Below are 15,557 nucleotides of genomic sequence, written 5' to 3'. Positions count from 1 at the left end.
ATTACAAACTGGCGTACAAGGAAGCTATATTCCCCATACCCGACGATGACAGGGCTTTTCGACGTAAATTGTGAGCTTTCGCTTTGCGATCGCTCGTGACGAGAAGGCAGCCTGGGCGGCCTAGACGAAAAGAGGATCGAGTCGCAGCGCTTTGATGTCCGCGAAGTTACATCGCAGCCACCGCCATGGATCCGGTCACAATCGACGATCTTGCATCGAAAACCGTCACGACTAGGCATTGTAAATAAGTCGATCGATGACAGGGAAACATTGTGTATTGATGGGCAACTTTCCATATTTAAACTCTTACTCTTTAACCCGAATTGAATGTATTTAAACAGATACATTGTTATTTTAAACGGATACACTGTAAGTTGAAATATTTCAACTGATGTTTAAACGATATATGGTATATTTAAATAATGAAACGGAAATGTACACAATTATAACGTAAATTAAACAATGAAATGAAACTAAATGAACGCGGCTGCCATATTTAAACTGTTCTCATGGACGCCGGCTGGCCTCCCCTCCTTAAGTATGCGGGTAACATACCTTAATCTGAAATATTTCTAAAGAGAAACATTGTTTCTAAAGAGAAACATTGTGTATTGATCGGCAACTTTCCATATTTAAACTCTTACTCTTTTTCGATGAATGCATTTATTTAAACAGAGCATGTAGTTATTTTTAAACGGATACATCGTAATTTGAAATATTTCAAACTGATGTTTAAACGATATATAGTATATTTAAACAATGAAAGTGAAATGTACACAATTAGAACGTAAATTAAACAATGAAATGAAACTGAATGGAATTTAACCTGCTTTACAATTCAAAACAAACAAAATTTACATTTAGATATACAAGTCATGTTCTTTGAAAACAAAAACAATGAATTGAATTTGTCCAGGTTTACACTCGAAAACAAAATTGACATTGAGATATACAGGACATGTTCTTCAAAAACAAAATTTAACCAGCTTGTGACGACCCCCCTTTGTCATGGACACCGACTGCCCTCCCCTCCTTAAGTATGCGGGTAACATACCTTAATCTCGAGGTAAGGAACGCTCCGTCATGCAGTCAGTAACTTCTCACCCCAAAGTAATTGCTCGATAAACCGCGATGACGTAGACGGCGCTATCGACGCTTCCTTGTTTTTTGGCGTGGGGTTTCCAAGTCGTGCACGAGCGGGTACTTTTGCTGTCGCCGACTACCGAACTCCATATCAACACAATTGTCGAATAGATTCCGCTGTCGAGATATGCAAGTCGAGATTAGAATACCAATTAAATACCAAACAGATATTAATCGGACATAATTAAAGAATTTACCATGTCCAACGCTGCTCCTTATCGCATTCCCGGACATGAAGAATAATGCCTGTATTCTTGTTTATCATTGTCCGTGACGACGTACATGGAAGTGGCCATTCATGATTATCGGGAGGATGACAATTTGAACTTCACGCAGGTCTGCGACAAAGATCCCCGACCATAGCCATAATTGTTTCATGTGCATCGTCCCCGCTTTGACATAAACAACAGTAAGCTGTCCGGGTGATGGAGCGCGCTTCTTCTAAGGATATGGCTCTTTGCTCACGATTTTTGTATTATGCATACTGAAAAGCGTCCCACCACATCATCAAATGACCATCTCCTTCCCCTCAAGCTGATAGTATAATTTGTCGACGTGGAAATGTGACATGTCATTCTTCCACACGACAATGCCGAGGTTAAACGATAATGTATATAATAAGACCATATTGTAAATATTTAAATGATATCATCAATTGTTACATGATATTATATATAATTAAACGTTATAGACAAAGTAAATGATAACATAAAGGCATTAAACACTATTAGAAAAATCGTTAAACACTATAACAAAAACCTTTAAACAATATCATAAAAAAACTTTAAACTTACTCGTCCATAGAGTAGTCGAGGAAGATCCTCATCAACTCCCTCGCTCAGATTTGTTAAGACGCCGACAGCCAACCCATTTCTTCTTCTTCGAATAAAAGCTTTCCGAGCCAGTCCCGTCCCATTTTTGATCGGGCCTCGATCATCTCTCTCGCTGCTCGGTCGGGTCTTCGAGATCATCTTCTTTCGACACGGGACGATGGCGAGCAAAGATCAACCCGCATAACATCCTTACATGGTTGTTCTTGTTGTGGGATTGTGTTCGGCTTCGACGCGGGACGACGCGACAGAGATCAACCGCAGCATACATCCTTACATGGTTCTTGTTGTGGTGGGATTGTGTTCTCGCTTGATGCGGCATCTGCTCGGCCACCGCCACGGCCACGACAACAGATTCAACGATCTTCTCAACCGTGGCCATGACAACATCATCATTGGGAGACACACCCTTAACTTGTTCTTGATCTTCAGGGATTGTGTCCATCTCGACGCCGCATCTCGGCAGACTGGCTCCACCCGTCGAGGATTTCATCAAGAAGAGAGTTAACGACCTTCTCAATCGCGGCAACGGCCACATCATCTACGATGTCCCTCCACCGCTCACGGCCATGTCATCAACGGCGACAGACTCAAGAATAAAGATCACCGATGGTGTTGCTATTGTTTCATCGTCACCGGCGCTGGAGACAGAGGCGATTGTTCTCCTCTTTTCGCAAGTCTCTTCGAATGTGGCCGCCTTTGAACGACCTTCCCGATGACGTCGCCGCTCGCCAAATTCCCGACGCCTGCTCGTCTCCCGTGCTTCACCTTTTGGAGGGATGGCGCACTGGCCGTGAACGCCCTTCCAGCGCCTCAACACGAGCAACACGCCGAGGAAACTCGGTCATCAATATCCGCATGCTCGCGATAAGAGTTGCGGTGACATCTTCGCCTAATATCGCCGGGTGGGGCCGCTACGGCCGGAGGGGCCGCCATGGTCTGGGGATCCGCCACAACTGGGGACCTGTTGTTGTCATGGTAGGGGTTGTTGCACCGCCGAGGTAGGGGGAGGCTTCTCCCGGCTGCCGAGGAACGCGCAGGCGCTGGTGGCCGGAAGTAGGGAGAACGAGGCCCAGTCACAAGCACGATGAGAGGCCGCCTCTCATCCCCGCCTCGAGCAAGTGGTTCCCGTGAGCAATAGCATCCATCCGCTCGGCTTGGCCCCAACAAATATTTCTTCTTCAAAGATTCACGAACCAAATTTCGAGAAACTAACATATGTAAACCAAACAATTTCATCGAAATCATTCATTTTTAAACTATAAAAAAACTATATTTAAACAGAGTGTTTATATATTTAAACGTTATAGAATATAATTAAACGGAGAACAAAAAAATATTTAAACCAAGTATGTAATAATAGTTAAACGGTAAATACTAAAGTTAAACGCTAAATAAAATGTTTAAACATTAAAGACTTATGTTAAACATCGTCCATGATTTATTACCTCTTTTCCATCGAGCGACGATAAGTCGGTTTCTACCGTCGCTGCTTCCTGGAAGTACTTTCACCGTAGCACAAGATCCTTGGGATCTCGCCAAAACAGCACTTTCTTCCCCGCTCCGGCCACCAGAAACCGGACGTTAAGCGCGACCGAGCAACCCTTAATGCACTCTCGTGTTGGTCTTCTTCCCGACAGATCTATCTTGCGACTCGAACCGACCGCTAGGAATATCCTCCATAAGCCACTTGTGTGTCACTTGCGCCTACGCGTATCACCCCTACTGGGTCGGTAGATCATCGACATAATCAACGCATCCAGCTCGTAACCGAGCATGACGTATTTGGGAAGAGAACTGCACTCCACGAGGTACACCATCGAGTTTGACAAAAATTATCTTCTTCCCCTTTGTCGAACAAGTTGCACTGAGTGCTCTTGATGGAGTCTCGCGCTCTCGTAGGTTTTTGATAGATACCTCCCTTCGAACGCTGACCGGGTTTTCTTCTTCTGAAAGACCACTACGCCGCCATCGCAATACGTACTCAAGAACGAGGGCCACATCTCGAGGTCCCGAAAACTCAGCGAGCTTTCCCCGATCCCGAATTTATTGGTGCGACCATCGCATCTTTGCAAAAAGAGAATCAAGAAGGGCCCTCTCTTGGTATATAGCTTCCACTCAAATGAACGCGCAAACTGTTCGTCGAATAATCTCCCAAAGATCGAGGGGTCATGTTATTTTTTTCAATTCGACTAAAGTCTCCACTACTGCTGCCAAATAGCATCGCCCATTAACTAGGGTCGACCGCCATAATCACCACTCGCGACAATAACAACACATTCAACACGCAAGATTCACAAAAAGTTTAAGCGCAAAATTTAAGGTTTTAAACGTAGAACTCTTAGTTATTAAACGTAGATATCAAATGTTAAACAGAGACCCAAAACTTTATTAAACAGAGACAAGAATACTTAAACAAATGACAACAAAACTTAAACTCAGAACATCTCATTTCTTAAACATCAACCCTCATTTGTAAAACTCGCAAACCATATCAAATGAAAGTGAAATGTACATTATAAATATTACACAAATCATAACAATCGAAAAATTTTCGACATCAGATACTGCATCTAAAAATGCAAAACAAAAACAAAAACCCTAGCCGAGAAATCGCCCTACAGACTAACAAAACCCCAAATGAGAAATCCCCTCGCAGACTTTCAATATCTTCCAACAAAAACAGAACACAAAACAAAACCGAAAAAAATCTTTCTTTTAGAATGTAACGCTTAACATAAAACCATACTCAATACCTTAGATCGCAAACCGATGAAATGCCAACTAGTTGCATGGGGACTTCTCCTTTCGAGATACCGGTGGAAAGGAAAAAAAGTCAGAAATACAGAGGCTTTCAGCGTAGAGACAACTTCGAGACGACTTCGAAATGGAAGAGTCAAGACGCGAGTCGAGAAAAAAAGTAAGTAAACTCGCTCCAATAAATTGCTCTCTGGGTTACTCCCTACTGAAAACCACCCCACTTCCTCTCAAATCGCCGAGATGGTCTGCAGCCCACGACTCCCCACGCAAGGGCATTTTCGTCCCATAAAATTTGAAACTCACTCCGCTCACATCCGCTATGAGGGTTTGGGGGTTTAAAAAAACATAGTAGTTTAAAAAGGAGTGGGTTTTTTAGGGATCAGAAAACTAATCGTGTTTTTGGCAATTTTACAAACTTAAAGGGTTTTTTTGGCAATTTTCACTAATAATAATGATACTAAATATATATATATATATATATATTCAAATCAGATAATATATTTTATTATATATATATATATCAAACTAGATAAAGACAATATATAAAATAACAATAATAATGATAATAATAATAATAATTGAAATTGAAATTTTAAAAAAATACATATGTAATTTAAAAATAATAATATTTAGAAATATATATTTACGTATATGTAATAAAATAAACAAAAATTAAAAAAAATCATAAAAAAAAATCATAATTAAATTAAATTAAACTTAATTAAAAAAATTCGTGGCGTGTGGTCATGGTTACCACACGATCAAACCGAATTGCCCCACTACGTGATAACCACACACGAAGGATGGAGGCTTGAGAGGCTGTAAAAGAAACCGGCCAGAGAAAGAAAAAGGAGGGCGAGGTCAAGATAGAAGGAGGAAGGCGAAAGAAGAGCAGAGAAAGCAACAAGCGAAGAAGAAGAAGGTGCTCACGTTTTCTCTTCCCCAGACCTATATATGTATATATATATAAAGAGTGGAAAGAATCATTGTTACTGCTGCTATTGTTGTCTGCCAACGTTGCTTGTGGATGCTGCTTGCCGACGTTGCCTGTTAATGTTAATGCTGCTACTTGCCGCTGTTGCTGTGCTGTTGCTGCTGTTGTTGTTGTGCCATTATTGCCGCCGTTGCTAGCCGTCGACTCAAAGCCCCGGTCCAGCTCTCACCTACCAGTTGCTGCTACCGCAAAGAGACCATTGTTACTGTCATTGCTGTGCCATCGTTGCCGATGTTGCTGGCTATCGACTCAAAGCCCCGTTACCACTCCCACCTACCAGTTGCCGCTACTGCGAAGAAATCAGTGCTGCAGCCAAACAAAGTTCTTAAGAGTGGATGGGCCATTGGTGGACCTCTTAGACGATAGAGAAGAAGTGATGATCAAAGAAGCAAAGGTGATGTTGACCAAGTTCTTGTGCGTGAAGAGGAACGTAAGAGGAAAGAACGAGAGCAAGATAGAAGAAGAAAGACAAAAAAAAAAGGAGAAGAGCTGAGAAGACTGAAGAAAAAGAAGAAGAGGAAGAAGAAAACTAAGAAAAAGAGAGAGGGGAGGCTGCACTGCTGTAGTCATTGTCATGTTGCCGCGGTCACTGCTGTGTTGTTGCCGCGGTCGTTGCTGTGTTGTTGTCGTCGCTGCTTGCTGTAGCCATCACCGTCGCCGTTGTTGTTGACATTGTTACTGTCGCCAGTGCTGCCAATAGCCTTCAAACAGAGATACTACAGATCAGGTTTAGCAAAGCACCACCGGGAGACGATGGTGCTAGTACGGCACCCACAAGGCCTCCAGTCCCATCAGATATGGTGGCGGTAGCGTGTTTGGACCACCGGGTTATTGCTAATCTTCCAATCACCAAAAGCCTCGGCGCCATCACCTGCGCCTTCTGCAACAAGTGGTGGCAGCATGTCCTGGAATACAGTAATCAAATAAAAGTTCTCTTAGCTTGAAGCCAGCAATACAGAGCTCCATCAAGAACCTAAAGAACAACAAATCACTTATGAACGCTTAGAGTAATATGCCTTGGATAATCAGTGCAATTTGCTCGAAGTAGAAAAAATCATAGGAGGAAGTTGATGGTGCAAACAACTCGCAGTACACTCAACAAATGGATTTGGTGAAGAGTTATACCGTAAAATAATAATAAAAAAAAGAATAATGATTAAGAAAATATTTTTTTTTTCAAGAGTTAGAAATTCAATTGCTGAAGGACAGAACTTGTACCAATTCTGAGCAAAATAGACTTGAAGATAAATGTCATATTCAGAGCCTCGTTGTATCTGTTTTGTAGGGATGCACTTGGATACATATTTATAAATCTCACCAATCCTGTTGATTCATCTGGTCAGTCAAAAGGTTATGGGCTTGTTCAATATGAAGAAGAGGAAGTAGCCCAAAATGCAATAGAGAAGCTTAATGACATGCCTTTTGAATGATAAGAAAGCTTATGATCGCCATTCTTTCAAAAAAAAAAAAAGAACAGTAATGAGAAAATGTTGTGAATATGGCAAAGTTTAATAAGGTATCTATAAAGAATTTCTCAAAATATACTTCAGAAAATGATTTTTAAAATCATGAAGGGCAATGGAAAATTCAAGTGCTTCGAGTTTGTCAATTTTGGATAATCCTGATGATGTTGTTTGTACAGAAGATTATATATATATATAATGAAGTGCATGCACATATATAAACTAGTGTACTTCTCATGGAGATGAATAAAGGGTGAAAGTGAAGACTAGGTTGATGGTTATGATCACAAAAAACAATATATATATATATGCATGGCATGGACGTAGTGATCATTTGGCCTATGGTAAACCCAATATATATATACATAAGGACACACGGCAAATGGAATAAAAAAAAAGCCTTTCAGGTAAATGTATAAACATGGTGTCCACTTGGCCTCGTGCCAAGCAAACCCAAAAAATATATATATACAAGTATATATACAAGCAAACCCAATATATATATATATATATATATATATGTCAAAAGAGCAGCATGCAATGGCATACATGCTTACTCACTCACGTGCATGATTAAAATATATATATATATATCCGAAAGTGGGTCCCACCAAAAAAAAAAGTCCAACCATGCACATGGGAATGGATTAGTGACAAGCATAGATATAAAATGAATAAATAAATAAACGAAATCTAGTCAGTGGGTTGGATAACTACATACACGGTAGCAGTTTACAAGGCATAAATATGTGGTTGATGAAGACTCTGATAAAATATTCATTCTGAAGTTATGATAAACATGTTTCCACAAATCACACCGAAGCAATTATGAAGTAACGTTAAACATGTTCATACTGAAGCAATGTCAAGAATGCACATTTCGGGGCAGTGACAAATTCTTTTAGAAAGTATACAAATTTCAAGGCCGTAATGAGACATATCTTAAAGCAGCAAGGCATGCAACATGGTGACAAGGCACAGGCAGCAGCAGTGATATATATATATATATATAAATTATATGTTCATATATAAAGGATGTAATGAATATATATATAATAAATAACAAAATTTATAATTCGCACATTTTCTTGCCTTTACTTGTATTTGAGCCCTTAATCGGAGGTTCCTAAGATTTCTAGGGTAATTAATAATAGAGGCTTGTCTCTATTACGAATGGAAGAGCCCAAAAAGATTAAAAAATAAAATAAAATAAAAAAATAAAATAAAATAATAACATTTGTGATTCGATATATCGCCTGGTGTTTCTTACTAGGGTGTGTATTTTCGATCCCACAATGCTAGGTCTTGAAAGGGGGAGCAACCAAAGCTAACTTTTATATGGCGCTGCCGGTACCTTCACAACCATGGAAGGATATCAGCATGGGTTTTGTTCTTGGCCTGCCCCATGCTCAGCATGGTAGTGACTCCATCTTTGTTGTAGTGGACTGCTTTTCCAAGATGGTGCATTCATCCCTTGCAAGAAGACGACAGATGTTGTCAATGTAGCCTAACTATTTTTCCTGGATGTCTACCATCTCTAAGGCCTGCCATCCTCCATTATCTCCGACTGAGATACACGGTTTCTTAGTTACTTTTGGCGAAGCTCATGGAAGATGGTGAATACCCGACTCGACCTTAGCAGCGCTTATTACCCCCAAATGAATGGGCAAGCTGAAGTCGTCAACTGCTCTCTGGGGACCTTGTTGCGTTTCCTGGTTGGAGATCATCCTAAAGGCTGGGACATGAAATTGAGTCAGGCAGAGTTTGCTCACAACCATGCTCCAAACCATAGTACCGGGTTTAGCCCATTTCAGGGCATTCATAAGATCATGTTTGACAACTTGACCACCGCAAATGCGTGTTATAAGCAGCATGCTGACCAGCACCGGCGCCATATTGAGTTCGAAGTGGGTGATTTTGTGTGGACCGTGATGCCCAAGGAGCAGCGTTTTTCAGTTGGGGATTATAATAAGCTTAAAGCTAAAAAGATTGGGTCAGTCGAGATCATTGAGAAGCTCAACCCGAATGCCTACCAGTGGCAGCTCAAGGTAACTAGAGGCCTAAAGCAAAATTTTAGAATAAAATCTTATATTTTTTTAATAAAATTAAATTTAAATAAAATTTAATGTCAATAAATATATATTTGAGATGTTTATTTATTTTGTTACATGCCACTAAGAAGGGATATATTTAAAATTTATAAACAAAACTTAACAAAATGAAAATATAACAAAAAAAAAAAATTGCAACAATATAAAAACTAGAAAAGCTCTTATTTATAATTAAAATAAATGAATATTATATTAATTTTGGAGAAATAATGCATGAAAAATATCCCGAAGATTAGAATAAAATTTTAAAAAATTAGTTACATAAAGGATCAAAATAAAATTTTATATAATTAGTTACAGAAGATATGAGATTGATTTAGCATTAAAAGTAAAATAGTTAATATTTTATGATATTATTTAAAATTTTAAAAATTAGCTAGGATCATAAAGCATTAATTAAATATTAAATTTAAATATTTTTAAATTACAATAATTACTTGGAGTCTTTCAAAATTTTGAGTTGTTAAAATTGTTGTTAAAAAAAAAATCTAAATTAAAGATGAGGCCTTAAAAAAATTAGGGGCTTAAAGCAATTACTTCATTTGCCTTACCATTGAGCCGGCCCTAATGCCTACCGACTAAAGCTCTAAAGCGAAATCTGGATGGCAGATGTATTCAACGTCAAGCACTTGGTACCATACTATGATAATTCTTTAGACAATGACAATTCGAGGACAAATTCTATCCAACCTAGGGGGATGATGCATTACGTATTGAGGAGCTGGCTTGTGCTTTCACGAAGAAATGGGATTTAAACTAGCAAGGGTATTTTGGTAATTGTTAGGGCAGTGGAGTTTAGTTTTTTTATGGGTCTCATTTGATGGAAAATAGGTCAACGAGCACAACTCACGATGTGAGGCATACCAGAATTTGACCAAATTCCATCGTCTTTCCCTCGAAAACAACAATTTTGCCGTTTATGGTAGTATTTGATTTGATTATATTTTAGACTAGAAATCTAGGTTTTGTATGCCATTTTTGGCATTAATTTTTAGTTGTTAAGTCCTTTATTTTCTTGCTGAAATTTGAAAACTTGCCGTTTTCGGCAAATTTTTGAATCTTCTCCTTTTTGAGTTTTCTTTCGCATCTTTCTTTGGTTCTATTTATTCAAAGCCTATGGGCTAAGAGGAGGTTAGTCTTGTAATAGTTCTTTATCAAGTAATAAAGTTTACTCCAATTTATGCCAAATCCTGATAATCTCTGATCAACACGTAGAAGGCTAGTGACTGGCATTCGTGCGCTGATCAACAGTTTCAAGATTATCGCTGCATTATTTCGCCCCTTGGGTCCGATGAACCTCATCTCAAATACATTGAATCCGTCCCCGCCCCCAACCATACCGATGTGCCCCCTTATTTTCTTATTGTGGTTTATTTGTGAGATTTTTAAAAATAAAAAATAAAAAAAAGTATAATGTTTACCGTTTTTCATGTAAAACATGGAAAATGGTAAATATGTTACTGTTTTTAAGTTTAATTAAGCAAAACGGGAACTATAATTTTATAGTTCCCGTTTTGCTCAATTGTGTAACTTTTTTAAATTTTACTTATTTAGATAATTAAAAAAATATATACAATATTCTATATAAAAAAAGGCCTGATAATGATGCTTCTTGTCAACATTGTCTCCTGCCATGTAATTTAAAATTAATACTTTTGTACAAAGAATAAATATATGTTAGTGTTGGAGTCAATAACATAATCACATTGTTGGTTGTTTTGATATGATGTTAACAATAATGACTTTTCTCAACAGAAACCTTTTTTTTTTTTATGGAATAAATAATCATGAGATTAGTATCATGATTACGTTTAGAATAAGATAATGTTTATTATGAAAATATTATCATTTCAGTTCTAGTAAAAAATTAAAACATACCAAGTATATGATATAACATAGTTTGATTTGTTCTTGCAAATCAAAATTAACTCATTGTACCCTATATATCATTGCCTACCGTCAGAAAAGTAAAACCAAAATATGAACCAAAATTATAACACAGTATAAAAATATTTTAATAATCTACGATTTATTAGTCACAATTTTTTAATGAGTGAGAATATATACTATTATATTGCCTTCCAAATTGTATTTGAGGAGATTATAAGGGTCATGATTTTAAGAATGAATGGTTTATTTTTTTTGTCAATGATGTCATCGATAAAGAAGATATTCTACTAATGATAAATTTAATTTTAATTTTAATTTTTTAACTGTAGCAGCCACCCACGTGTTACTGTATCAGCCGCTAATGTGTTACAAATTATACTCATTTTTTCTCTTTGTTAGACCTAGAAAAATCTAAAAAAATACTTCATATTCCTCTTATTGTTTTTTCATTTAACTTGTACTTAGCCACATATTTCTTTATGATCTAATTAATAACTTAAAATATATAATATTTCAGAAAAAAGAAGCTCTAATCAGGTGATGCAACTAATAGCAATAAATAATTAAATAAATACATAAGAAAAAAAAAAAAAAATTCTAAAATGCCAAGCTCAGCACACCACTGGCTGTCAAAGTTCGGAATGTGCGACTCTTCAACCCCTCCAAAAACAAGCACCTAAACCATAACTCATCACCACCTCTTCTGGAACCCCAAACTCTACTCCACCCTCCTAAATTCATATCATCCCACTTTAACCCTAACCCTAATCCTAACCCCAAACCAAACCAAACCAAACCAAACCCTCAACTATACCCTAAACTATGTAAGGGCGGCGTAAGGCTTATGTAACTACGCCGCCCTTACATAGTTACATCACCACACCCCTCCTCCATCCCAACGTGAGCAGTGACGTCCTTGTCCCTAACCCCACAACTCCTACCACTCAATATATATAACACTTCCATCCACCCAACCCATTCTCATTCTCATTCTCATCTCCGTCATCTCTCTCTCTCTCTCTCTCTCTCTCTCTAACCACACTCTCTTCACTTCCACTTCAATGGAGTCCGCTTCCCGTTCACCTCATATAGCCATCCTCCCAACTCCCGGCATGGGCCATCTCATCCCCATCGCCGAGCTCGCCAAGCTCCTCGTCTCCCACCACGGCTTCTCCGTCACCTTCATCACCTTCGCCGAGTCCGCTTCTAACGCCCAACAATCCTTTCTCGACGCCCTCCCTTCCACCATCACCTCCATCCAACTCCCTCCTGTCCCTCTCTCCGACCTCCCTTCCGGCACCGCCATAGAAACCTTCGTCTCCTTAGTCTCCCTCCATTCTCTCCCTGCCCTTCGTTCCATCCTCCTTGACCTGCAAAAATCCACCAACCTCGTTTCCTTCATCGCCGACCTCTTCGGCGCCAACACCTTTGACGTCGCTAAAGAGTTGCAAATCCCACCTTACATGTTCTTCCCTTCAAATCTTTTCTTGCTTTCCATGTTGCTTCACTTGCCGGACTAAGACACCAAGATGACATGCGAGTTCAAGGACTTACCAACCCCAGTCGAGCTCCCTGGCTGTGTGCCCAACCCTGGCACTGAAATCCTCCAACCGCTACAAGACCGCTCGAACGAGTGCTACTCATGGATGGTCCACCACAGCCGGAAATACCACCGGCATCATCGTCAACAGTTTCTCCGACGTCGAGCCAGAAGCCGCCAAGATCTTTTCCCAGTCTCCACCAGGCTTCCCACCAGTTCACCTTGTTGGTCCTCTTGTTCAAACTGGGTTGCCCAACGTTGAAGGTTCAGAGTGTTTGAAATGGTTGGACAAGCAGCCAAGCGGGTCGGTTTTGTACGTCTCGTTCGGCAGCGGCGGCGTGTTGACGTGCGAGCAAACGATAGAGTTGGCGTGCGGGTTGGAGATGAGCGGGCAAAGGTTCTTGTGGGTTATAAGAAGCCCGTCGGATAAAGCCAGTGAGAAGTACTTCTCGGCCACGAGTAAACAAGACCCGTCTGGTTACTTGCCGGAAGGGTTCTTGGAGAGAATGAAGAATGTTGGTTTGGTTGTGCCGTCATGGGCGCCACAAATGCAGGTATTGGCTCACAGTGCAACTGATGGGTTCGTGTCACACTGTGGTTGGAACTCGACGTTGGAAAGCTTGTCCCACGCTGTGCCGATGATTAGCTGGCCGTTGTATGCCGAGCAGAAGATGAATGCTGTGATGCGTAGTGAGGACACCAAGGTGGCGTTGAGGTTAAGGCCTAGGGAAGATGGGGTTTATGGAAGGGAGGAGATCTCTAGGGTTGTGAAGGAGTTGATGGAGGGTGAGGAAGGGAAGAAGGTCAGAGGGAGAGCTAGGGAGTTGCAGGCCGCCGCCGTCAAGGCTGTCGCCGACGAAGGTGAGTCTTGTAAAACACTGGGTGATCTTGTTGATAAATGGAAGAATAGTGTCATGTGATCATGCAAGTGTATTATATTAATTAGTTATTTATAAATGTTATGTTGTATGATTATGTGATAATAAATTGTTTGTTCATTAGTTAATAAAGCAGAGGAAAATGTTGGCTTGAGTGCTATGGCTGATGATGTTGGTGACAAGGTTCAGTGCAAATAAGGACATGCAATTTTGATTTGGTGATCATATTTGAATATATATGTGTGTGTGTTTATTGTCGTATAGTTTTTTTGTTTTCTAATGGTTAATAGAATTATAGAAAACACTAGACAGGTTTATTTATTTAGCTGGCTGAACTTGACCGACGTACATGTGCAAATATTAGTAGAGAATTTTACATGTGCTATTAAATTTATATGTATAAAAACATTTTTATATATACAACCATTATAAAACTTGTGATCATACAAATACCCTTATTTATGGTTTTATGAATATTTTTAAGTTTAATTAATTATGTGATATTAATAATATATATTTAATATTTTATATAATTTTTTAATAAATTTTTAAATAAATTTATATTTATAAATATTTTTTTGTAAAATATTTTTTAAATAGAATTAATGTTTGAGGGGTTATGTGAAAAAGACCAATTAAATAACCGTTGTAAACCTAAACTTAAGATATGAATATATATCCTTTGTCTTTCTCTCGCTTTTGACCCCTTCTTCTTTCTCCCTCCCTCTTCTTTCTTGTGCTTGTTCATGTTTTTGGCCCTATACTTCTCTCTCACTAGTGCTCAATTGGGTGGTTACACATTGTGGGTGTGAGAACATTCAGTGTTTCTATAAAGAAGCATGTTTTGCATCACCTGAAATCTCTCGTCACTCTGGTAATTACGATCTATTAGGGCATTATTTGATTTGATTCTCGATCGATGTGTTTTCTTGATCCTTTGTATTGATGATTTCTCCACGGATTTGTTCAAATTTGTTGTCATGTATTGTTTTTGGAGCCTATTAGGGTTGGATAACTTCTCATCTACTTTTACGGATGAGGTAAATTTTTTTCACTTCATGTTAAATCTGTTTTTTTTTTCCTGATAGGTCACGAAATGCTTCTTTTGAATGAGTTTTTATGTTTAATTTCTATGTTTAATGTGGGGAATCAGGTTGAGATTGGCTGATGATATTCTTGTTTGTGTTGATTCTTGAGCTGGACTGGAGATTTTGAATCTCAAATTTCCATTGCAGATATTAGCTTAGTTGTGGAAGAGGCCATGATAAGTGTGGTGCCATTATATGTGTTTGGATGTAACATTTATTCTATGGTGTATAAGAACTTAAAGAGATTCAAACATTTTCTCAGCTAATCATAATGTCCTTCTTATGCTTATTGTTTTGGTTGTTTATTTGAAGTCTTTAGGTTTGGTCCTATTGCTAGCATGTGCAACCAACTTATTTTTTGGAAGCTGTTAAATTAAATTTTGGTAGATAAACTTGAATTATATAGTTTCTATTTTGTAAAGGACAACTGCCATTGGAAGTGTTATAACTATCCTGTATTGTACTTATAACCATCCCGTTAGTTTAGTTTTTTTAAACCAGCACTGTAAATTTTATTCGGTACTATAGCACATGGTACTGTGATAACCTCGAGATTTAATTGCCTTGCTTTCTTCTTGATTTCTTCTCATTTGGCCAAACCCACCTTCTCAATATTTCCGGTGACCTTTTCCAGGGACTTTTTCCGGTGAATCAAAGCATCAATTCTTTTCCTCACTCACTTTTGAATATGGTAGGAGCTTTGATCCAAGTTTCTATTCCATATTTTACTCATATTTCATCATTTTTGAATTCTTTGAAAACCTAGGGATAAAGCATGATTTGTGGATGATTACAAGCTTAAATTGAAGCCCTTGGTCTTGTGATCTATTTTTGTGGTTGATTGTAATGAAATTCTTTGT

At 38.7% G+C, this 15,557-nt stretch overlaps 1 protein-coding gene and 1 pseudogene across 1 annotated transcript; both read left to right on the top strand.

The window, feature by feature from the left end:
* The first annotated feature begins 8,848 nt into the window (after nucleotides 1-8,848).
* LOC120281051 lies at nucleotides 8,849-10,681 on the top strand. The gene is made up of 2 exons (XM_039287992.1): nucleotides 8,849-9,238; nucleotides 10,517-10,681. The coding sequence occupies exons 1-2, from the start codon at nucleotides 8,849-8,851 to the stop codon at nucleotides 10,679-10,681; spliced, it is 555 nt and encodes a 184-aa protein (XP_039143926.1).
* A 1,538-nt stretch (nucleotides 10,682-12,219) lies between these two features.
* LOC120280532 lies at nucleotides 12,220-13,752 on the top strand (annotated as a pseudogene).
* The last annotated feature ends 1,805 nt before the right edge of the window (nucleotides 13,753-15,557 follow it).

Source organism: Dioscorea cayenensis, chromosome 17 (genome assembly GCF_009730915.1).
Source record: "Dioscorea cayenensis subsp. rotundata cultivar TDr96_F1 chromosome 17, TDr96_F1_v2_PseudoChromosome.rev07_lg8_w22 25.fasta, whole genome shotgun sequence".
NCBI lineage: Eukaryota > Viridiplantae > Streptophyta > Magnoliopsida > Dioscoreales > Dioscoreaceae > Dioscorea > Dioscorea cayenensis.
Note: the sequence above shows the minus strand (reverse complement) of the source record. Positions and strands in the feature narration are given on the sequence as shown.